The 25,451-nt window shown below is 36.6% G+C and overlaps 1 protein-coding gene across 1 annotated transcript in view; it reads left to right on the top strand.

Moving 5' to 3' along the window:
- Positions 1-25,451, top strand: part of Stpg2 (sperm tail PG-rich repeat containing 2) — a 403,074-nt gene that overhangs the window by 227,282 nt on the left and 150,341 nt on the right. Inside the window, exon 12 of the mRNA XM_028760343.1 lies at positions 9,836-9,954. Within this exon, the coding sequence (XP_028616176.1) occupies positions 9,836-9,954 (119 nt within the window). The remainder of the gene's footprint in view (positions 1-9,835; positions 9,955-25,451) is intronic.

Here is a 25,451-nt window from a genome sequence, read left to right as displayed (position 1 = left end):
TTTTGAAGGCAACCTTCTTTGGTGTGTCTATTGGTACACTTCACGTTTTGACCTCTGTTAAACCACAAGGAAATGACCTGCTGTTTCTGGACTGGTGTTTGTGTAACACTGGCGACGGCAATCTTAGAGAAAGAGTACTGCAGCTCTCTCATTATTGTCTCACAGGGTCCTTTATTTCTGAAAGAAAAATAAAATTCTGTTTTGGAGACATAGATGTTAATTCTGTGTTTTTATTCTTAATTAAATAAATCCTTTATTTCTGAAGAGTAATGAAGCATATGCTTATGATGGAGAAAAACAGTTTGGCTTTCATTTAACAGTGTATAAATGTGTGTCTTTCAGCTGTTGTATAGTTAACAATATCAAAACATTGTTATAGAGTATGTTTCCTTCCTAAGTAACATATACAGTACGACCTTTTATGCATACTTTCCTTTCAAGTAAATATGGTCCCCATGAGGAAGAACAAGAAACCAGGATTTTTAAATGTATTTACTTGATCTATGCACTTGTCTTTAGTATCTGAGCTATGGTAAATCCCTGTATGATATGATTGTAAGTGACTAGCAGGCAACTTGTATGACACGGTATATATGCGTCATTTGTTGGCAAAATTAAGACACCAGCTGCTTTCTGGTGGGTATGATGTCTATCAATGTGTCTTTCTGACCAGTAGAGGTCACTCAGTGTAAAGTGAATAATGACTTCTATTTTCAAAAGAGACAGCTAATGTGACCATTCTATTTGAGCAAGCCTATTTCAGCGGGTATCTGTTACATGCACAAATGCTATTTCTATCTTTCCTAGGTGAGTAAGGCTGTTTCATAAGGTTCCAAGACATTCTTGAACATGAAGTAAAAACATGACTATGGTGAAAATACTGTATTTAAATCTTTGTACTTTTGAGTATTATGCAGATTTTTAGATGTTTAAAAAGCAGTGAGATATAAAATTGTCCCCCAGAAAACATGACATGATCATATTCCACCACAGAGAGGCAGCCTTCCCCATCAAATGGAGCACAGGGTTTGGATTCAGGGAGAACAGCACTTAGCCCTCCCTTTTTTTTTTCTCATTGTCAGTTGAATGGGATTAGAAAGTAGTCGGGTGTAGCAGCCTAGATATCAGGCTCTGTGGCAGTTTAAAAGGGTTTTAGAACTGTGACATTTTTGTTTTCTTTAAGTGTGTTTCTACTTTGAACTTTTAAAATATAGGTATAAAATGGAAAGTACACTCAGCAGCAAAATCCATGAATTTATCAGTTTTACTCCGGCTTAGAACCATTCACCTGTTAGGAACACACTATGTTCAGGGGGAGTAGGACATTTCCATTTAGTTCATTTGACATTCTCCTGGCAAGTGTGGTGTTTGCAGAGTTGCTCACAACCCTGAAGGCAATGTGAAGGCACAAGAAGAGGCAGGTCACAGTGTAGCCTTTGAACTCAGTTTCCTGTAGCCTCTAAGTATCATCTTCCATCTTTCTACTCAGTGATGGTTTAAAGATTAATCAGCTTAGACTTGTGCTCATACTCACTGTATAGCATCTGAGGGACGCTTAACTTCTCCGGACCATTTTGCCCCTCCTTCACAAAGGAGCAAACTAAAACTTAACACGTTTAGAGGATTTACCAAGGTTACATGGCAAGTAAGGAGAAAGATTGAACTTGACTTCAGATTTAAGACTTATCCTAGAAAATACCAGGGTAAAATAATGGGGGAAAAATACAGTCATTCTCAAAAGGATTAAAGCTCAAAGGATTATGAAATATGTTTACAAAATTGGCCAAAGATTGAGGTAGGAGGACATGTCTGCAAAACATCAGTACTGTCAAATGCACAGCTGAATGTAAGTCCCATTCCTGATTCTACAATACCAATCTCTATCACTCAACTTCTGTCTTTAAGCCAATTGTTCTTGAAGTGCTTACAAAGTCACATGCAGAATACAATCTGCATATGGGTTTAACATTTGAAATAGAAATATGATTTAAGATGTTTCTGCTCTAGACAGCTACTAAGAAGAAAGTAAAACGCCTTAAAGTCTTAAGACTAGATAAAAGAGGCTTTCCCAGACCCCCTCCCTTCCATGATTATGGTATATCCTGAGATTATTGAGGCCATACCATGGGTGGATGCAACTGAGTTAGCTTTCTAGAAGCAATTATGTGCTCATCTGGGTTTTTAGAAGATAGATTCTTGGCATCAGGTTGATTATTTGAGGGGGAAAGTTTTTGATACTTAAATATATTTTAGACAGAAAAAAATCTAAGTCTTAGATCAGAGGTCTAAAACAAAGGATTTCAGTGAAATTCTATATTCTTGGTCTGTTTTGCTTAAAACACAACTTATTCTAGTAGGGTGGATGGTCAAAAGAACCTGCATTTTAAGATTAATTTGGGCTCAGCTTTGTGATAGCTCGCACCTATAATCCAAGCATTTCTAAACCCAAAGCAGCAGGATCTCTAGGTTGGCTGATTGGGGTCAGGTTAAGATGTCTAGAAACACCACAAAGCAAACACAGAACCACATCTGAGTACCTCTGATGCTTGTGGTCCATGAACTACATTTTAAGAGGACTAGGTTAAAATTCATAAGGCAAAATATGAATACCTTCATTTTCAATATCTGACATTTCAAGCTATGAAATAAGTTCAGGTATAAATGAGTATTCTGTAAAAAAAAATTAAGTCCATGGATTATAGGTATGATGCACAGTAAGAAATCCTTTAACTATTTGAAAGAAAATATGATGTAAAAATATTCTACTGCTGTTAGTGTTGGTTGACCTGAACCTGTAGTATTTGAGAAGAAACCTTAAAAGAACATTTGTGCAATTCTTATGGTAGTAGTACCATATAGGGTTATAGTGAGGGCTTTGCATTCTGTACCAGTTAAATAAAGACATGAAAGAGATATTACCAGGAGTCTTGGGGGGTTCTAGAAGGGCCATCACATTATTACATAAAACCCTTTTAGGTATCCATCTTGAAGTTCTTGATATCATTAATGAAAAAAATTAAAAAGACTCAAATGGAAGCCCAAGGACAGACAGTTTGCAGGTATTCAAAGGGAAACTCCCCGGCAAGTGAGCAATCCATCTGGAAACTGTTGCCAGGGGAGGAACATGCAGAGAAGGAAGAAAACTTGGGTATTTGAGATATTCCTGCATCAAGGTCTACCACTAAGTGCTGGGGATTCATTAGAGAAAAGATAAGGAGCCCACACCCTTGACAGATTTAAAGGCAACATTGGCTTTAGCAATCATCTGAAAGAAAAGTAAGACAAAAAAAAAAAAAAGGAATTGTTATACCTTTGGCAGATCCAGCCAACTCTCATGGCCCCTTGTAGGATGACTAACTCTTAACTGGAAGGAGACAAAGGTCTGTCCCACCTACATGTAGATTCTGTTCTTTACTATAACATTGGACTATAGTCCTTTATTCCAATCCAGCATGCCCAGGGCATCACAGTAAGTACAGAGCACTGTTCCGTGAAGAAAAGGTCTTATTCATACTTAACACTACACATAGGTTTTAGCCAAAAAGGAGCACAAAGCTTACTGAGATACTTGAAATTCCTGTTAGCCATTTGCTTGATTACACCTCTCTATATAGGCTAGGCCAGACTCAAACTCAATGATTCTTTTGATTGTAGGCATGTACCACCATATTTCAATTAGTTAAGAAAAATAGATGACATCAAAGCACAAAGGTGATTGTATCATTTCTTTAATTTATATATTATTCTTGCTTTGTATGCAGATCTTGTTCATTTATGCAACAAACGAAGGTTTTGTATTTGCTTAATTGCCTTTCAGTCAGTTTCCCTTTCTCTCTCATCGTTGTGTCCAGCTTTATACAGAGTTGAGAAAATGGTGGTTACAGTGGGAAAATCTCTCATTTTTTAAAAATCATAGCTCATGTATGATATTTTAATTGGTTTAATTAGCTTAATCTAATATTTTCATAATTCTAAGATTAAAGCTGGAATTTCCCTTTAAAGAATAGAAATTGCCTGATCTCTGACACTAGGATGGAAAGTATTACTTTGACATTTTATATATAACATTCTCAGAGATGATAACTTTATTGAAAAAAAATAAGCTTTGCTGAGTCCAAATTGAGCAAGTGTTGACGTGATAGTGATTTCAACACTGTGATCATGTTGAGACTTATTTTATTTTTTCATTAGATAATTTTTTTGGCTGCAAATTTAATTTTGCCTATTAATTTAAAAATGAGCAGTTGAATAAAAACCCAAAATTTACTTATGGAGGGAAAATTGCTACTTGTATTTCAGGTCAGTTGGGTCTTCTGTTTACACTGCAGACAATTTTAATGCTTGAAATCTGTGAAATTTGATAAAATTGTTCAGTTATTAATTAAAACCATTCATGAGTTGCATATTTATGGACCGCCACACAGTGGGTTTTAAATCAAAGATGTTTTCCCTTCCATTGGGTTCCTATAATTCCTACTGGAATGCTGGGTTGTAATGCTTACATCCTTGAGTATAACGAAATTTGAAAACAAAGTACTAATATTACCAGAAAATAAGAAAAATCTTTTAGAAGCAGTTTAAAAAGTTATTTGACAGGGTGATAGGTATATATTTTGATAAGTGTATACTGTAAAGACATACAAATAGACAGCCATTGCTGACTGAAGCTTCTTGTCAATGAAGCTAAATCCATATGATTGTATATTTATATGCCCCAGCAGAGACAGCCCTATTGCTTAATCAATGTGAAGAACAGAGTTTTAACAGGAGCATTGTTTAGGTAGACTAACTCTCTAATCTATTCAGTTTGGAGTGAACTGTAATATTTCATATCTTATGAACCTTTGACAAGCATTTCCAGAGGCTCTGTAATAACTCTAAGATATCATCCTTAAGATGTAAATATTCAATATTTAAGGAAATATGTAGAGAATCATTATCTTTATGCCTTCTGTCTTTGAATATGTAACAGTGCTGGGCAGGAGAGTTGGCTCATTAAGTATAGGTTGAAACCTGCAACCAACAGAACACGTGTGCAACATAAGTTTGATTTCGGACAGAGAAGTTGATTAGAGAGTAAACACAGACATGAGAATTTTATTTAAAATTTATGTAGATTTAGACTGCATTTTTCTTCATTATCTGAAAGTTCAGTTTAATAGACTGTGACACTGATTCATAATCTGAAGTGCCATTGAATCAAATTGAATCTTAGATACAGTAGCAACCAGCCAATCAATCTTGTCTCTGGTACTGATGGCGTGCTTGGTGGACTCATCTTTGTGTCTTTGACATTTTTTCATTAGTAAAATCAAATAATCAAATCACTGTGAGAAGATAAGTTGTATAAAATACGAACTCTGTAACTGGTACTTTAAAACCATGCAACTCAAATAAGCAATTTTCTTATTTTTTAAATTCATAAAACTGTGCCTTTACATGGAAATATTTACTTTTAAGTGTGTTTCTGTCATTTTAAAGGACAAGGAGTTTATTATTCATAAGAATGATTTCATGATTTCTAAATTTTGACTCAGTATAGAGACAGCCATTTTTTTAATCAAAGATTTCCAGCTTTATATAGAAGTGGTTATTTTAGAGTCCACTCTTATGTACCAAAATGGTCACACTGAAGGGCTGTGAGCACAGATTTTATTTTAGATTACTCAGTGTTTCTGTTCCCTTCTGTTTTTGCCCTGTGGCATTGGGTGACATTTCATAGAGACTGAATTGGCAGAGGGCTGGAAAATATGTAATTATAAGAATCACCTGCTATGGAATTTCCTATTATATACCAGTCAGGATTCAGGCAGACTTTTCATAGGTGTTGGATGAGGAGTTTTCCTCTTCTAAAACCTGTGATTAAAACGTGGCATTTTGGTATATAAATAGGAGATGCAGTCTGCATAATCCAGCTGTGAATCAGAGCTGCTGTAGTGATGTAAGTCTTTGACCTGTATCATATGAGCAGAAGTACACATAATTGGAAATATATTTTAAGGCAAAGTGGAATAAACCTTTTTAATACTCTGTAGCTTAAAACAGACCAAGTGCTAAAATGCAAGAAGATGAATGATGAAATAATTTTCTTTACTTAATACTCCTCAAAGGAATTTCAACAAAAGAAGCAAATCCACTGAATTATACTTGAATAATTTCTTCTGTATATCTGTATGCATGCATGTATGCAGAATGTATACATATATGTGCAGAATATATAAAGAATCCTGTGTAGCAGTTATCAAACACACTTACCTATTGTTGTAGCATAGTAGTGAGTGAAGAGGGTAGACTAAGTTTCTTCATAATTGGAAATAAAATGTCTCAATAAAATAATGTTTGGATAATAGCCTTACCAGTTGCATTAACCTTTGTCAATCAAGGTCAGTACAGTTGCAATTGTCAATTAACCAACTGGAATTACACATAGTTTCAATAGCAGTTCTTCTCTGGTTACTGTAACAATACATGCATTTTTCTATGTATAGTTGAATTTGTAAATGAAAGTCTGTCGTAAGATATTTTGCTTAAATTATATTTGTTATTCGACTACATTCTAGTTCCATACAAATTACATTATCCCAGAGTCACTTATACTGTTACTTTACAGTAAGAAGAGATATGTTAAAATACATGTGCCTTGGTAGGTCATTATCCATTAGCTTTCTTCAATGATGTTTATAACTTTTGATAACTTAATTCACTTGATTTGGAGTGTTTGAACTAGAGCCTGGATGTCCTCTCCAAATTTTTAAATGCTGTACTATAATAAAAAAAATCAAAATGATTCAAGTGAATGCATTAATCTTAAAAAGCTATTAGACTTGAAAGAATAAGGAATGCATGCTCACAAATATATATATATATATATATATATATATATATATATATATATATGTATATATATATATATATAGTTTTGAATGACTGTTGGCTAGAGCTAAAGAAGCCATTAAATTTATGTTCCATTAATGTCTTTGTATGTACTTTACTATATCACTGTATATGTTCATTGATGATATTCTAAGCCCCGAATTATTTTGTATTGCTGAAGTATCTCTTATTTCCCTGTTGAAATTTCAGTCATCACAACTGTCCTGAAGTACTTCTCACATACATGCTCAGGAAGTCTTCCATGAAGGCCTATGTTTTGAAGTGCTTGACTTCATATAGGAACACAGGATTTGGCATGGGACAGATGTTGTGAATGTTGGTTAATGATGGATTATAAGTGGAGCAAATTAACCTATGTTTACACTATTAAGTTGTATAGATCTCTGAGGTGGAGTATGGTGCTCTAAACCCCTACTGAATATAACTCCAAACACACAGTCACAGATATGTGTACTGCACCCCACCCCACAACTCTGCATGCCTCCCAGGAGGTCTGCTTTAATCTGAGACACACAGGCGAGACCCTACCCCAATCCCACACCTGTTGGGCCTCCAGACAGCCAAGCAGCAGTGAACTCTGCCCTGCCGTGTTGGGGCTCCATGCTCCTTCGAGTCTGTCCCTACATCTGCAGTTACTGATCAGAGAACTAACTACTCCCCACCCCACATCTCCATCTGCCTCCTCAGAGGCCTGCTCCAACCTGGGACACCCAGACCAGCTAACACCAGAAACAACCAGGTGATGAAAGGCAAATGCAAGAACATAACCAACAGAAGCCAATGCAACATGGCACCATCAGAACCCAGTTGGCCTACTACAATAAACCCTGGATATTCTAACATATCTGAAGAGCAAAATCCTGACCTTAAATTTCATCTGATAAAGATGATAAGAGGCATTTAAAGAGGATATAAATAATTCCCTTAAAGAAATACAAGAAACACAATTGAACATGTAGAAGTCATTATATAGGAAACAAATAAATCCCCTAAAGGAATACAGGAAAATAAAATCAAGCAGGTGAAGAAGGTTTAACATAGTGAAAATGGCTATCTTACCAAAAGCAATCTATAGATGCAATGCAATCCCCATCAAAATTCCAAAACAATTTTACAGACATTGAAGAGCAAATTTCAACTTCATATGGTGAAACAAAAAACCCAGGATAGCCAATATAATGCTGAACAATAAAAGAATTTCTGGAGGAGAGATGAGAGAGGCCCAGAGTGCCAGGAGATTGAAGTTATGAAGTTCCAGAGACATGGGATGGGAGAGGCTCCCAGTAGTCAATGCAGGTGACCTTAGCCAAGATGCTTAACTGTGGTGACATGGAATGTGAAGAGGCTACCTCTTGGAGCCAGGCAGGACCCCCAGTGGAGGGATGGGGATACCAGCGCACCCACAAAACATTTGATCCAAAATTTGTCCTGTCTAAAAGAAATGCACGAACCAAGATGGGGCAGAGACTGAGAGAACGACCAATCAAGAACTGGCCCAACTTGAAACCCATCCCATTGGCAAACACCAATCCCAGACATTATTAAAGATACTCTTTATGCTTGCAGACAGGAGCCTAGTACAACTGTTCTCTGAGATTCTCTACCCACCAGTTGACTAAGTTAGATACAGGTACACACTACCAAACACTGGACAGAAGTCAGAGACTTTCATGGAAAAGCTGGGGGAAGGATTGAAGGCCATGAAGGGGATGGAAGTTCCACAGGAAGACCAACATAGTCAAGTAATCTGGACCCTTGGGAGCTGTTAGAGACTGAGCCAACAACCAAAGAATATACACAGACTGTCATAAGGCCTACAGCACATATGTAGCAGATGCAGCTCAGTCTCCATATGGGTCCCACAACAACTGTAGTGGAGGCTCTCCCTAAAACTGTAGCCTGACTGTGGTATAAATTCCCCCACAGGGCTGCTTTGTCTGGCCTCTATGGGAGAGGTTGGGGCTAATCTGGCAGAGATTAATGTGCCCAGGTGGAAGTATACATAGGGATTCTCTACTCTCTCAGAGGACAAAGAGATAGGAGATGGGGTAGGGACTCTCTGAGGCAGGAGCTGAGAGTAGGGGCAGTTTTGAGTATGTACATAAATAAATAAAGCTGTATAAATATAGTCACAATCTGTTCACTAGATTCTCTCTGTCGTTTTCTTCACTCCCCCTTTCTTCTGTTGGTCTCTCAACTTTTAGTCTCACCCATTTCTTCTAAGTGATTAAGTGGATTCTTGGTCTCCAGATTAGTTTCCTACTGAGCTGTGTCTTTTTGATCTTATTACTTGGACACATTGACAGTGTTCATGCATATCTCATTCTTAGCAAACTCACGATGTTCCTCTTTCATGTCTCCCTTCCATGCTTCCTTTCTTTGGGCCATTTCTTTTGTAAGATTACTATTTTCATAGATACTCTATATCTTTTTGTTTTCTCCATTGAAAAAGGTCCACCCTCCCTCCTTCCCTCCTTTTTTTCTATCCTTCCTTCCTTTCTTTTTTGTTCTTTCTTCCTTCCGTGTGTTCCAGCAGAAGCCAGAAGATTAGATTCCCTGGAGTTGGAAGTACAGGCATAACCTGTTTTTCTGTCTCTTTGATTCTTCTTAATCCTTCTAAATGCAGCTGCCATGACCCCTCACTGAATGGAATTCAATATTTGAGAAATAAATGGTGAAGTGTATTTTTTATGATGTCTATCTTGAGGAAGAAGTTTTGTTTTCCTTTTGAAATTGTTTTCATAATACATTTAACAACTGAACAAATAGACATTATTCTATGCCTATCATGATTCAAAGTCCTTAACTGTTTAGATAAACTACAGAACATATGTTTCTTATTTTGTAGGTTATGAACAGAAACCTAAGAGTAATAGCTAACTAACAAAAGCCAGTAAGTGTAGACCTACTTTAAATTTATGTTTTTTTTTTTTCCTGTTAGGACCTGCAACATACAGTCCTATTTTAATGAAGTCTGGTGCCATAGTCTCATTCGTTAAAGGACCAAAGCGTTTTGAAGAATTTCATGATGAGTTTTCTCCTGGCCCTACAACATATGAGGTTTGTCTAAGCTTTCTCTCAGCTATGACATGAATCGAATTATTTCTTGAAAGAACAGAGCATATGTACATTGAGCTCTTTTTTATTGGTTTATTGATATTATTGGCTAATTAGAATCTCATACTTGAGTAAGATACTTTGGAAGGTGTATTTTTACATTTTAAGAAAAGCCATTGAAGAAATATAAATTTAACATTGTATTAATTTTACATATGTCCTCTATAGCATTGCCATTATCTACTTTCCTATAAATATAAAAAAACATTTGGATACTTTCTACTTTTAAAAATGTATGTTTATATATTTAATATTTTAATATATGTCATTTGCCTTCATAATGAATGATGGTCTTCCAAGACGAGGACTTTCTGAGAGTATGGCTTAAATCTGTATAGAATAGTGGCTATTGTGCTCATAGTAGGTCTTTATAATACCTTTGAGTGTATTTCATAGGCTATTTGATGAGTACTTGTAAGTTCTAGTACTTAGTAACTGGGCTAAGGGTGCTCTATATGGCCGATGATAAATGAATCTTAACAAGGCCAGGATGGAGAGGTCTCAGCAAGACTGATCTGGAGACAAGTTTATTACAAGCAATCAGACTTTTTATACTCTCACCAGAAACAGAGTATAATGCTGGTTGCCTGGATGCAGTGATGCTTTTCAAGCTCTGCAGGGTACACAAGATTAATGACTAAGACCAATTGTCCTGTCAAGATTCTATGTGGTTTGTCGGCCTCTAGGAAACATGAAGAATCAAAAGGTGGCATGAATGCTTCGCTGCCTGAAGGAGTACCTCGGTTTCTCAGGAACTGAAAGGCACACTGCCCAGGAAGCCATGGGCTCTGACTTGAAAATCCCATGGTGTGCATCTCTCAAGGTAGCTGGATCAGGCCAACTCCATAATTCCCCAGAGGCACTGCTATTAGTTATTTATGTGTTTGGTATGGAATCTTCTTGTGTTTCATTTAAAGTCTTTTTCTACTGGAATGAATCCCGGAGCTCCTCCAGGCTCAGTGTGGCACAAACACAAACACCCCCGCTGACTTTGTGTTCCCATTTTAGTGGCAATGTGTCACACTTGCTCCTTCGTGTGTCTTTTCTTTATCAAAATGATGCTCTTGCAGGTAGCAGATCCTTCCAGCTCATATCTATGTCTGGTTTATAAATCTTTAAATGAAAGTGTTTAATATTACATTATTTGACATTATTTCTTGTAATTTAAAAACTTTACCTGGATATGTTACATATCCTTTGTTCCAGTGTACAACTTGCTCTGCAGACGAAGCTGGCCTTGAACTCACAAATTCACCTGCCTCTACTTCCCAAGTGCTGGAACATTAAAGGTATGGGCCACTACCACATGGCTGGACTTTCCATGTTTAATGATGTTAATTTTCATCCTTTTTCTTTCCAATGTAGGGCTCCTTCAAGGTGTTGCTTTTGTTGTTTTGTTTTGGTTTTGGTATTTTTTGTTTGCTTGCTTACTTACTTTTTTATGTGTAAGGTTCCTATATTGGTGATGTGGTTCTTATGTTCTTGATTTCTTTATCCATATCTGAATGGTAAGTTCACTGCTTCATTCTCTTTAAGAGAAGAGTGTGTTGTTTCCTTAAGATCTCAAGTATGTCATACTGCCTGCTCCTTGCCTGGCAAGAACTTGCTTAGTTTGTTTGGTGTTTCTCTAACTGTGACTTGATGCTTTCCTCTCTAACTTGGGTTTAGAGCTTCTGAGTATACTGTACCTACAAGATGACCTATGGTCTGAATGTAATTAAGATCCGTTGGGCTTTGTGGGCTCACATGCCTGTATTTCCCCCATGGTTTTAACAATTTATAATTATTATTTAATTAAAAAGGTTTCCTTATCTCTTTCCTTTCCTTTCTTTTTGAATTATTAGAAATAAAAATATTTACTCAATGGTATCTCATAAGAATTTCTTCATTGTTTTCTTTTATGGCATTCATTCATAAGGATTATGTCTCAAGACCAGTCACCTGCCAAATCTCTCATTTCCTAATTTAATCTCGGGGGGGGGGGGTGGTTCAGACATCAACATATGACTTGACAGTACAGTGGGTTGAGGTTACTTCAAATTAGAGCTGTAGAAAATTAATTTTCTAGAGAACTTGAGAGTCTGTCTTAGTTTCAGAGCATCACTTTCAAGAAGTAAAGAGAAATTCAATACATGTCAGACCTCTGCTGTAAGTAAACTTGCTCCGTTGTCTGTATCGGAATTATGTATGTTAGTATACAATTATATTATAAAAATGAGTTTCATTGCTTAAAGATGAGAGAGAGAAATTTAAAGTTAAATGTATGGCAGAGTTAGTTTTATTGCATCAAGAGAAAACTGACAATAAATCTTAATTAACTTCATTAACTTAATCTGCAACAAAGATAAAACTATCACAAATATAGATGCAAAAGGTATTTATTTATAGGACTTGACTGTAGGAGGACCCATAAGTTGCCATTATTATTTTCTTATTATTACTTTTACCTTATGGGTATACAAGTTCATTTCTACCTTATAAGTATTGACTCAATTTGATCTAGCTTCTGAAAATCTAAAGCTGAAAACAAAAACTATGTTCCTTGAATATTATATCAATCTGGTAAAATATGTGAATGCTTTAATCATAAAAAAATATGGAGTTTTGTGAATAGATGAGGAGAGCAGAGACGGGTGGAGTAAGGAAGTCGGGCAAAGGAAGTCAATAAATGTCACAATATTTGTATAATATTTATTTATTTATTTCATATTTATATAAAATATGAAAATGTTATGAGAGATTTCTTTTTAGATAAGCCAAAATTGATATAAAAAATAAAACAATGTATGCAAACTCACTGAATCACCAAAATAGACAAAATTCTTGGTAAGCCATTATTTAACTTTGTATTTAAATAAAATGGATTTGGACCCTTATGTGTGTAAGGATGCACAAGTGTTAAAGTACTGTTTGTCTCTTCTCTGAATTATAGACAGTGGGGATTTCTGAGTCCAGTTCTTACTACATATTAGAAAATGCTGAGAGCTAGAGTAACATGAATTAAACTAGAATCAAATTAAAATATGGCTCTCTTTGATAGCTTTCTGATAAATGTCAAATAGAGAGTAATAGAGAGCACACATGCATGCATCCACACATGATATTGATATCAGATAAAGCATAGCTTCAAGAATTTTCCCTAAAATATATGTATTAATCTGTGCAAAAATAGTTTATTAACATATTTATTTTATGATAAAAGCGGTCATTGAAAATCTCAAACAAAGACACCCAGGACCAGATGGTTTTAATGCAGAATTCTACCAGACTTTTTAAGAAGAGCTAATACCAAAAGTCCTCAAACAATTCCACAAAATAGAAACAGGGGGACTACAACCTAATTTATTTTATAAGGCCATAGTTACCCTGATATCCAAACCACATAATGTCTCAACAAGAAAAGAGTACTCCAATCCAATTTTGCTTAAGAAGATAGACAAAAGTAAATTCAATAAATTCTCACAAACTGAATCCAGGAACACATCAAATCACCATTCACTGTAACCAAGTAGGTGTCATCTCAGGGATGCAGGAATGGTTCAATAAATGGAAATTCATCAATGTAATCCACTGTATAAATAAACTAAAAAAAAAAACACCACATGATCATTTCATTAGATGTTGAAAAAGCATTTGACAAAATCCAATACCCCATCAGGTTAAAAATCTTGGACAGATCAGGAATTCAAGGATCATACATAAACACAGTAAAAGCAATATACAGAAAACCAGTATCCAACATCAACATAAATGGACAGAAACTTGAAGCAATCCCAGTAAAATCAGGGACTAGACAAGGCTGCTCACTCTCTCCCTATCTATTCAATATAGTACTAGAATTTATAGCCAGAGCAATTAGATAACAAAAGGAAGTCAAAATAATACAAATTGGAAAGGAAGAAGTCAGAATATCACTATTTGCAGATAATATGATAGTATACTTAAATGACTCCCAAAATTCCACCAGAGAATTCCTAAACCTGATAAACAACTTCAGCAAAGTGGATGGATATAAAATTAACTCCAACAAATCATTAGCCTTCCTCTACTCAAAGGATAAACAGGGTGAGAAAGAAATTAGGGAAACAACACCCTTTACAATAATTACAAATAATATAAAATATCTTGGTGTCACTCTAACCAAGCAAGATCTGTATGACAAGAACTTTCTCTGAAGAAAGAAATTGAAGAAGCTCTCAGAAGATGGAAAGATCTCCCATGCTCATGTGTGGGACTGTGAAAGTATACCTTGGTTTCTGGTGCAGCACTGGCTAGAGATTCCTACAAGGGACAGCATACATTTCACCACACTCCCAGACTCCAAGCTCCTGACAGGAGGCTGAAGACCTCCATTGATCAGTGCCTTTCAGTCATGTAGGGCAACGCCCCTACTAGCCCCTCCACTGGGAGAGGGCATACCTACAGACTGCAGAGCTTCAAGAGATCTCCATATTAATAAGATATCTAAAGGTCAGAGGGCATAGCTAATTAAACATTCCTTCCCAGACCCTCCTCCTTACAACAGTATTTAACCAAAGGCCTGCCCTGGGGGTATGGGGGGTACAGCTAGATACACTTTCTGCCATGACAATAAATCTTTTAAAACCATGGACTTCTTTGTGTCTTTGGGGCCCCACTGTGGGGAACCATGGAGAAGGCCTTTGACTACCGAGCTGCTGCTTAATCCGAAGGCCGCCAACTCAAGCAAGCTAGCCAAGCCAGCCAATCGAGTACTGTAACCAAGAGTCTCTCACCCCCCCTCCCCCCACCCCCCACCCAGCCTCTCTCTCTCTCTCTCTCTCTCTCTCTCTCTCTCTCTCTCTCTCTCTCTCATCCCTCTTGGGGCTGCGGGCTGGTCCAGTCGTATGCCCTTGTGTGTTGGTTCTTCAGTGGCTCCCAGAGGCATCTGGGAGCCCAAGGACAAAGACCACTGATCTCCTAGTCAGCCTCTTCGGCCAGGAAACCCCCCACTCAGGGGCTCGCCCCCCACCCCCAGGGACTTCAGATTGAGATCTCTCCACACCTGGGCAGAGCCCTGCAGCTTCTAAGCCCAAGCCAAGTAGAGGAAACTCAGTCAAATTCCCCCACTTCTGCCTCCCTAGGCTGTGGCAGACAGGACACAGTCCAACAGAACCCATGCCCACAAACGAGCTATAGCCCCACAACTCATGAATTGGCAGAATTAACATATAAAATGGCCAATTTGCCGAAACCAATCTACAGATTCAATGCAATCTCCATCAAAATTCCAACTCAATTTTTCACAAAGAAAGAGCAATTTGCAAATTCATCTGGAATAACCAAAAGCCCAGGATAGTGAAAACTCCATTTTCAACAACAAAAGAACTTCTGAGTGAATCACCATTCCTGACCTCAATCTGTACTACAGAGCAATAGTGATAAAAACTGCATGATATTGGTACAAACACAGGCAGGTAGATCAATGGAATAGAGTTGAAGTCCCAGAAATGAATCCACACACCTATGGTCACTTGATCTTTGACAAAGGAGCTAAAATTATACAGTGGGAAAGAAACAGTGTTTTCAACAAATGGTGCTGATTCAACTGGAAGTCTGTACGTAGAAGAATGCAGATCTATCCATTCTTATCTCCTTGTACAAAGCTCAAGTCTAAGTGGATAAAGGACCTCCACATAAAACCAGATGCACTGAAACTAATAGAAGAGAAGGTGGGGAAGAACCTCGAATACTTGGGCACAGGGGAAAATTTCCTGAACAGAACACCAACAGTTTCTGCTCTGAGATCAAGAATTGACAAATGAGACCTCATAAAATTGCAAAGCTTCTGTAAGGCAAAGGACAGGTTAATAGGACAAAACAGCAATGAACAGATTGGGAAAAGATCTTTACCAACCCTACATCTGATAGAGGGCTAATATCCAATATATACAAAGAACTCAAGAGGTTAGACTTCAGAGAATCAAATAATCCTATTAAAAAATGGGGTACAGAGCTACATTGCCCCTGCTGGGTGCCACAGTCAGTCAGCTTATTTTCATAATTTCCTGTTTTTTTGTTCAATCAATAAATTAAGAGGTGTATAGAACAGTGATTAGTGTTTAGAAGAGTGTATAGAACATCAATTATTCAAAATTAGATGCCTGAATTCCAACCTTCGTTTTTCTACAAAGCCCTATCTACATGACTCCAGGCTGTTCCCTTCAGGAGTTGCTAGCATCTCTGTTAACTTTTCTTGCTATGCTGATGGGGAGAGGGAGAAAACAGTGTATTCTCTAGAATTACTAAAGTTCACCAAGCTGGGAGAATATTGTTGGATAAAGAGTACATGCTGTTATTATAAAAATATGTTTCTTTAAAACGAGGATGTGTGAGGAATATTTTTCAAAAACCAACAGCAAGTTGTTACTCACAGTATAGTTACTTTTTCTTATGGAAACAATTTTATAGTAGAGAACTAGTTTAATAATAGTCCAGGTGGATATAGACAACAAAAGCTTCCTACTGCATTGTTGCTTTATGGTATAAAATTTAAAGTTATATTTAGCTTTTTGCTGTTATGTAACATAAACCTAAGCTTTAAAGAAATGTAGACTGGTAGAAGCAGATGAAGTCTCGACAGTGAGAGAGCAGCAGGAGAAAAGTGCATAGGATATGATTATGAGTGATAACTGGAAGAACAAGTCCGTCATTGCACCTCGCTGTGCCTAGATAGCACCCTGCTATTCTGCTTTAATACTGTGCAGCGTTCTCAAATGAAGCTGGGAGTTGATGAAGGTCAGGAAACCGGTTTAATCAAAAAACTTACTTACCTCAGTGGTCCCAGTGGGTATTCAACTCCACATTTCGAACAGTGTTCAGTAACTTTTATGTTCTAGGACTCTTTACTTCCTTTGTGCCCTGATGTTTCTTTTCTTATGCCTTTATTTCCCCCAAGAAATAAAGTTATAATAGTTTCTGCATTCAAGTTAGCATGTGGCTAGTTTAACCTGAAATCCCAATGCCAACAACTTAACGATGATGAGTTTAAGTCAGAAATAATATGACTGAACAAACGACAAGTCATAGAATTATAAATGATTTTCAAAGTAGACAAATCTCTGTATAATAAATGTATTAAAGCCGAATTCCTGTCATAGTCGTGATTATGGGGACTGCCTTGGTATTAGCTGAATGGGAGAAGCAGATACAAGAAATACCATGCACTCATTATATGTTTGATTTGTAGTCTTAAGTGAGGGCATAACCTAATGGCTACAGGCATACATCTCCGTTTTTTTTAGGGTGCAGCTTTTAGCTATATATACTTAATGAACAGCATGATTTCTTAGTCGTTCCAAATAGAAAATTGAAAAATTGAAATAACTCTAAATGTTAAGTGTAAAATTACCTTTAAAAATCTATATCAGTGAAAATGAATTTTACATGTTATTATTGAGATAGCATTTTTCAGTGTCTAGCATTCCATTTAGAATTTTTAGGCAAATAATCGTTACATATACAAAGCATAAAATACACAAAACATTTGAACAAGCATTTCTGTAACATTTCCTCAAAGAACAATATCTAATGGCATAAGTATTGTGCATGTGTATTTTTCAAGATTTTTGTAAAGAAATTTATGTGCCCATAATTTTAATGAGAACTAAATCAATTTCCAGATTTCAAGTGCCCATTCTGATTAGGACTAGTTTCAGATACATGTAAAATAAGTCGATTAAATGTGGAAATTTTTTCCTTTCTCAAACAGAGGAGTTTGGCAGCTTAAAACTCCAGGGAAGACTCATGGGGCCTCTATGAATTTACCAGGTCATGGGCTTCTGCCAACCAACATGTCCAAGCTGGTCTTGTAGCTTGAGAGGCCTAGTGCAGACATAACACTCCAATTCCATGACTGGGAAAGAATGACCCAAAAGATATTTTCTTTTCTTTGAGAGACATCATCCCAAATTTACTGTAAAAATACTTAAGTTTGCAATTTGGTAATAATTTTCTTTCCTTGTAAGTAACCAGGCCTGGCCATCTCTCCCTGTAAGGAGTGTAGTTAAGATTTGGAACAGTAAGGTCATTTACTAGAGTCCACTGCATACCTTTTGAAGAACATAGGCACACACTGAAGAGCATGAAGGACAGCTGTGACATCTGACTTTTAACTTGTGGCAATTGGTCTGGCTATTACAACCCATTTGTTAATTGTTTGTCATGATTCAATTATTGTAATAGCTGTAATTGGTTCTGCCTCATCTACTAAGAAAGTGGTAAGTTATTAAAGGAAAAGATGAACAGCTCTGACATATTACTCAGTGGTTTGATACATCAAACTTCTTTCCTCTTCCTTAAAACAGTTTCTCTGAGCTGGAGCAGTCCCTGGCTTCAGGGAACATTTTATGGCTTTGGAACAGGCGATTCCAGGTTCGGAGTTGCTTAGACCATCTTCATTCAGGTGAAATGCTCCAGTAACTGGCTTTAGGGGCAAATGTATTTTACCTCAAGGCTTTAATTTTGATAAAACTAAAATCTGTAGTCCTACCAATACTAACTTGCTAAGGGCTTAAAATATGATGGCTAGTTAACACATTCATATGAGTGAAGTGGTCATTCAGGGGCACAATTTTGTCTGTTCTGGGTGTGGCTATACAGGTAGAGATTTAAATGCAGTTAATTGTCCAACATATAATTTCTAAGCTTGTAGAAATGTTTGAGAATGTATCTGCTACTGTCATCCCTTATGACATTTGGTAAAGTCACACTGACAAGTGGGTGACTGTGCTGAAATTAGGGTGAGAAAGTCACTGTTGTTAATCCAGTGCCTTCTCTCTCCTTTTCTCCTCTCTCTCTTCTCTCTGTGTTTCCTCAGTTTGTTCCTAAACTCCTTTATGTATTGGAACAATGTTAGCCTTAAAATATTTTTTTATTATACAAGATTCAGATTAATCCTAGCACATGAGAGGCAGAGGCAGGTGGATTTCTGAGTTTGAGGCCAGCCTGGTCTACAGAGTGAGTTACAGGACTACACAGAAAAAGCCTGTCTCAAAAAAACAACAACAAAAAAATTCAGATGTGGCAAACTATCTTTAGGGGCAAAAAATAATTTAAAAATTTTTGATTTTGTGTTATTTTATTGTCATTGATATCTGTCTCTTGCCTCCTGAGCTATCTTTCGTGTCTGTAAAAAAAATACTTTGACACAAAAGATGCTTCCAATGTTGTTGAAAAATTTGATGCCTGGGACCTCCAATACACTAACTATTGAAAACTATATTTAACTTCTGAATGTAGGTGCATTACAAAATGAGAGAAGAGTCATGTATGCTTTGCATTTTCACTATTTTCATAAGTAATTACAGGACTCTGCCTTTATGGAAAAAATGCAAAACCTCATATTCTTCATTTTAATCCTGAAGTGAAGCCAGAGGCTGAGGCCTCACTGGACAGTTTAATGAAGACTTAAACAAATGCCAAGCTATATGCTCTAGGAAGACAAACCTTGAGTTTAGTACACACAAAAATGTTATGTACTAATTACAAATGGGTTGATATTTATCCAGGTGTTTTGAATTTGAATATATTTACCAAGAAGTAAAAAGATATTTCCAGTAGTATTGAAACAGTTTTAAAGTTCCAGTGATTATTGATTTATGTCTATAAATCAAAATATTAAAGTCTTCATTGTCTGATGTGTAATGTAGTGCCAGCAAAACATCAATAAATACCATGTGTAGAATAGACCTCTACCTGTCTGTCTATTGATCTATTGATCTATCTATCTATCTATCTATCTATCCATCCATCCATCTATTTTCTAGCTATTTTGAAGCAGGGTTCCTGTTCAGCCCAGGCTAGTCATGAATACAATGTCCTGTTATCTCTGCCTCCAGAGTGCTAGGATTACAGACATGTGACTCCATGCCCAGCTTAGTTTTATAGTTAATGTTACAGAAAAATGTTCTTCCAATTTTAGAGTTTAAGAACATAGCAATATTTTAAAACTGCTATTTAGAGTTTTCTTTATACCTTGTTACTAGTCAAGTTGCTCCTAGCAACAATCTTAAGAGGTGGAAGCTATCAGAAGAGGCTCTGAAAATAATATAGATGGTGAAATACAGAGTTTAATTCCATGTAGTGATAAACAAAGATTTTGCACTATGCAGTCCAATTCATGTGAAGGCCACATGCCACCTAATAGATACTCAAAAATGACTGTTAGCCAGGCATAGTAGTTCATGTCTCTGATCATAGCACTCAGGAGTTCGAAGTAGGAGGAGTGTCACAATATAAATCTAACTTGGATGACTACATAATGTGCTCCAAGTTAGCCTTATAAAACAACAAAACTGTCTTGAAAACAAAACAATGCTCAACAAAAATTATTTATTTAGTGGCTGTTTTTCTTACTGTGTAAAATTATACTTTTTTAAATTTGTCTTTCTACATGAACACATTTTATAAATTTATCTTGCAAGGAATAGAAGGGCAATGTCAGATGGGTAGATGCTTGTTCAAAGGCACTGTTGCTTTCTTGAGAGGAAGCCTTGATTGTATATATATATAACTTCATCTAAAACCACAAAGCCTGTGTGCGGACCTCATAAGCATGTTATACACTTACTATTCATTGCTTCTGCTTGTGCAGTTCACATGAGAAAATGGGTTCCATTAATTTTGATTCACATCTTTCTCCAAAGTATAATTCATGTTCGTGGCATGAGCTGGCAGAGCAAAATACGTGAGATGGCCCAAAATATTATTCACCTTTCCGATGGAATCTCTTGATTTTATTTCGTCACAATTGGATCCACGTTTAGGAAACCTGAACACAAGAGGCAGGGTAGAGTGTCTATTGTTTGGCCTTATTACAGCCATTAGCTGCAGTCAAGGTGCCTTTCAGGAAGAAAGGATGATAGATAGGCTGCATTCTCAGGCTCACATTCACTGTCATGGAGAACAAAAGTCAGGTAGGCGGAGGCAGCAGAAGACAGAGTGCAGGGGGATACAGGTGCAGCGTTGCCAGAGAAGAGGAAGATGAATGTTCCCATTGCCGCTGCTCCTTGCATTTCCTTAGTCATTAGTGTGACAGGTCCGTAATTGATGACATGACATGGAACCTGTTATGAAGCTCCTTTCCCCTTCCTTGAAGCTACCCTGTGTCCGCTATCCACTGCATGGCTGTCCAGCGTGTCACTACATCTGCTCTCACGTCTCAATCCAAGCTATCTCAGTAATGACAGGGAATCACACCACTTGTAAAAAGGGAAGACGATATTAAAGTTTCATAGCTGTGTTAACTGCAATTCTCAGCAGTGATCTCTTATGTAATAACAGGCAAGGTCAAGAATAAATGTATCAGACTAAGAGAAAATAGTATAATTTGAGCTCTCAATCTGCTGTAACAGAATGCAGGGCAGTCTAACGCTCATCCCTTACTCATTTGCCTTTCCTAGTTTCAGTTGTTAGATTAAGAGTTATCAAGAAATACACTACACAGATCATTTGGATAGCTTAATTAAGCCAAGTTCTTGATGAAATTCACTAAGTGTCTAAATCTTGACTCACCATTCTTGATTCGATTTTAATAATTGCTTGAAGATTTATTGCATCTTTCAGGAGCTACTGCAATGTATTTGATTTAATCATATATTTAGATGTATAATTACTAATTTATCAGTATTATTAATTCGAATTTATTAATAAAATCATAAGATATTGGCAACATATCTGTACCATTATAGTAACTATATGTTGAAAAATTTTTAATATGACTCTTAAAGGTGGGAGGTTTTTACTAATCCAAAAATGTTACCAACAATTTGCAGAAGTTTTTCTTGAATAAGGGCTTTAAACTGTTTTAGTAGATACCTGTGGTGGTTAGCTTTTGCCAACTTGACACGAGTGAGGGTTATTTAAAAGGAAGGAACCCCAATTGAGATAATACTCTAAATTAGATCAAGCTGTTGGGCATTTTTTTATTAGCGATTGTGGGGGGAGGGCTAAGAACATTGCGGACCGATAAGTAAGCCAGATAAACCCTTCCCTTCCCAAGTCGCATATGAGCCCAAACAAGTCATGGCGTTTCATCCTAGCAACAGGAAACCAAGACAGTACCATTTTGGTTTGAGTTGTATAGAACAGAATAGAACAATAGTAAAAATGTGTTTCACAGAATAATTATTTGTAATGAGAGGCTCTCCACTTTGGGAACAGATCCAGTGTGTATGTATTAAATTTGACACCTGAACATGTAGATGCTCTTTCATAAAGCCCTTTTAAAATGAATTATCCCATTACTATTGTAACAGGTTCATGTTGAAGTTTGATGCATGTGATGAGCTTTCAGAGAAAATCATTTCAATGACGATAAAGAGATCAGTGGTGATATAAATCAGAGTCTCTTTACATCAGTCTTCTACTTCCATTTCTTCTTCTGTAAAGTACCCTGCCATATCTGAGTCTACTAGTTGTGTTTTTAATGCAGCATTATAAGTCATATAGTTCACACCTGTAGCCAGTCAATAATGTATGGCATACGCCATACATGTAACATTCAAAAGTCTTAAGATATTCACATGAATTTTTTTGCATACTAGTTTTTCCACAGGTCATAAAATATCATAACATGACCTTTATCTAGCTAGCTACTTATTTGTAAAGTTCCTTTAAATCCATGCAGATAATCTGTTCCTTGTCTATTCTTTTCTTTACTTGAGATTTCTGTCTGGCATTTGTTTACCTTTCTGTCTTCCCTCTTGTCTCATTTTTGCCTTGTCTGATTATCGGGCTATAGATACTCTCCAGTTTCTGTCTTTGCCTGTCTTACCTCCAGTGTCCTAGTTTCACGCCCAGTTTCACATCTCTTGTGGAATTTTAAGAATTCCTCTTCTTCTTCTTCTTCTTCTTCTTCTTCTTCTTCTTCTTCTTCTTCTTCTTCTTCTTCTTCTTCTTCTTCTTCTTCTTCTTTTTTGTTTTTTTGAGACAGGGCTTTTCTGTGTAGCCCTGGATGTCCTGGAACTCACTCTGTAGACCAGGCTGGCCTCGAACTCAGAAATCTGCCTGCCTCTGCCTCCCAAGTGCTGGGATTAAAGGCGTGCACCACCACTGCCCAGCAGAATTCTTCTTTTTTATATTTATTGTTTAGTGGTTTTATTTATTTACATTTCAAATGTTGTTCTCCTTCCTGATTTCCCCTCCTCAAACCCCCATCACATCCCCCCTCCCCTTTGCCTCAGTGACAAAGACAGATACTACCTCAGAGTAAAAAGCTGAAAATTTTTTACATGCAAATGGTCCCAAGAAACAAGCTGGAGTTCTAATATCGAATAAAATCAACTTTCAACCAAAAGTAATCAAAACAGATAAGGAAGGACACTTCACACTCATCAAAGGAAAAATCCACCATGATGAACTCTCAATTCTGAACATCTGTGCCCCAAATGCAAGGGCACCCACATTTGTAAAAGAAACTTTATTAAAGCTCAAAGCACTCACAGAACTCCACACAATAATAGTGGGGGACTTCAATATCCAACTCTCATCAATGGACAGATCATGGAAACTAAAACTAAACAGAGACACAGTGAAACTAAGAGAACCAAATGGATTTAACAGATATCTATAGAACATTTCACCCTAAAACAATATACCTTCTTCATAGGACATCATGGGACTGTCTCCAAAATTAATCATAAAAAAAGCCTCAACAGATACAAGAAGGTTGAAATAATCCCATGAATTCTATGGGACCACCATGGACTAAGGCTGGTCTTCAATAACAAAACACAAAACAACAGAAAGCCCACATACAAATGAAAGCTGAACAACTCTCTATTCAATGATAAGTCGGTCAGGGAAAAAATAAAGAAAGAAATTAAAGACATTTTAGAATTTAATGAAAATTAAGGTACTGCATGCCAAAACTTATGGGACACAATGAAAGCAGTGCTAAGAGGAAAACTCATAGCTCCAAAAAGGAACTGGAGAGCATACACTAGCAGCTTAGCAGCACACCTGAAAGCTCTAGAACAAAAAGAAGCAAATATACCCAAGAGGAGTAGATGGCAGGAAATAATCAAACTCAAGGCTGAAATCAACCAAGTAGAAAGCAAAAGAACTGTACAAAGAATCAACAAAACCAGGAGCTAGTTCTTTCAGAAAATCAACCAGATATATAAACCCTTAGCCAGTGTAACTGGAGAGAGCACAGAGACAGTATTCAAATTAACAAAATTAGAAATGAAAAGGGAGAAATAAAGACAGAAACAGAAAATTTAAAAAATTATTACATCCTACTACAAAAGCCTATACTCAACAAAACTGGAAAATCTAGATGAAATTTTAAGAATTCTTATGAGCATCTTATTTGAAATCTTTTATAGTGATCTGTTCCTTAAATTACTTAATGATAGCCTCCTGTGTACCCCATTAAGACTAATCATTGTCCACCATTATTTCTAATTTAAAACTTTGATGCAATCTTTCATTTCTTCTTTTCCAGCTTTTCGATTCTACTGACCATCAAGCCCAGGGAATTTGCCATCCGCAATTGTTTTTGAATTTGTGCCACTTTTCCCCTCTCTGAGACACTTAATTTTTTTCCCCTTATTGTAACAAGCTTTTAACATGATTACCGGCCTCTCCACCTGACAGTTCTCTTTCTAAGCCGTTGATTTGATCATTGTGTTCTCTTATGAATTCACTTTTCTGACGCTCCAGCTTTAATGGCAAAGGTCGTATTCTGTAGCCTAGCCGTCATGTCATTTCATGTTCTACTTACTATCTGGCCGGCCGCATTCTTGATTGTTTCCTATAGAGGACTACTGTTAAACTTAAAAATATCTATCTATCTATCTATCTATCTATCTATCTATCTATCTATCTATCTATTGTCTGTCTGTCTGTCTGTCTGTCTGTCTGTCTAACTCTGTATCTATCTCTCTGTGTTTGTTTCTCTGTCTCTCTCTCTCAGGCACACTACTGTTTTGCTTTGGATTACTTCCTTTAGAGTCTTCCTTATTTGCTTCCAGCTTACTCTTTTTTTATTCAGATTCTAAATATTCACTGTGTATTTTATACATTTATTTTTTTCACATAAATGTACTGCTTCACTCAAACTTTATAGCCAACTTTTGGACTCCATCCAGTTTTGCAATGTATCCATGTCAAAACATGAGGATTCTGCTTTTTAATACTAATTGCTGTATTCTCCAACTTGGCAAATAAATTACCAATTTTTATTCTTCTACTGAGGACAAAAGAGGTTGCTACTATCTTTTATTTTTATCTAAGAAATGCTACACTGAACAGTCTTGCCATTATACATTTGAACATATGTGTACAATTCATTAAGTAATTAATGAATTAGTTTCAAGTGGCTAATCAGGGCTTGTGGAGAGTGATGAGAGGATGCTCAGCTGTAGACACTTGCCATCAGTTTGCAAATTTTCTTTACTTGGAATGTCCTTGGATGA

Source organism: Grammomys surdaster, unplaced genomic scaffold, assembly GCF_004785775.1.
Source record: "Grammomys surdaster isolate TR1022 unplaced genomic scaffold, NIH_TR_1.0 126531, whole genome shotgun sequence".
NCBI classification, from domain to species: Eukaryota; Metazoa; Chordata; class Mammalia; order Rodentia; family Muridae; genus Grammomys; species Grammomys surdaster.
Note: the sequence above shows the minus strand (reverse complement) of the source record. Positions and strands in the feature narration are given on the sequence as shown.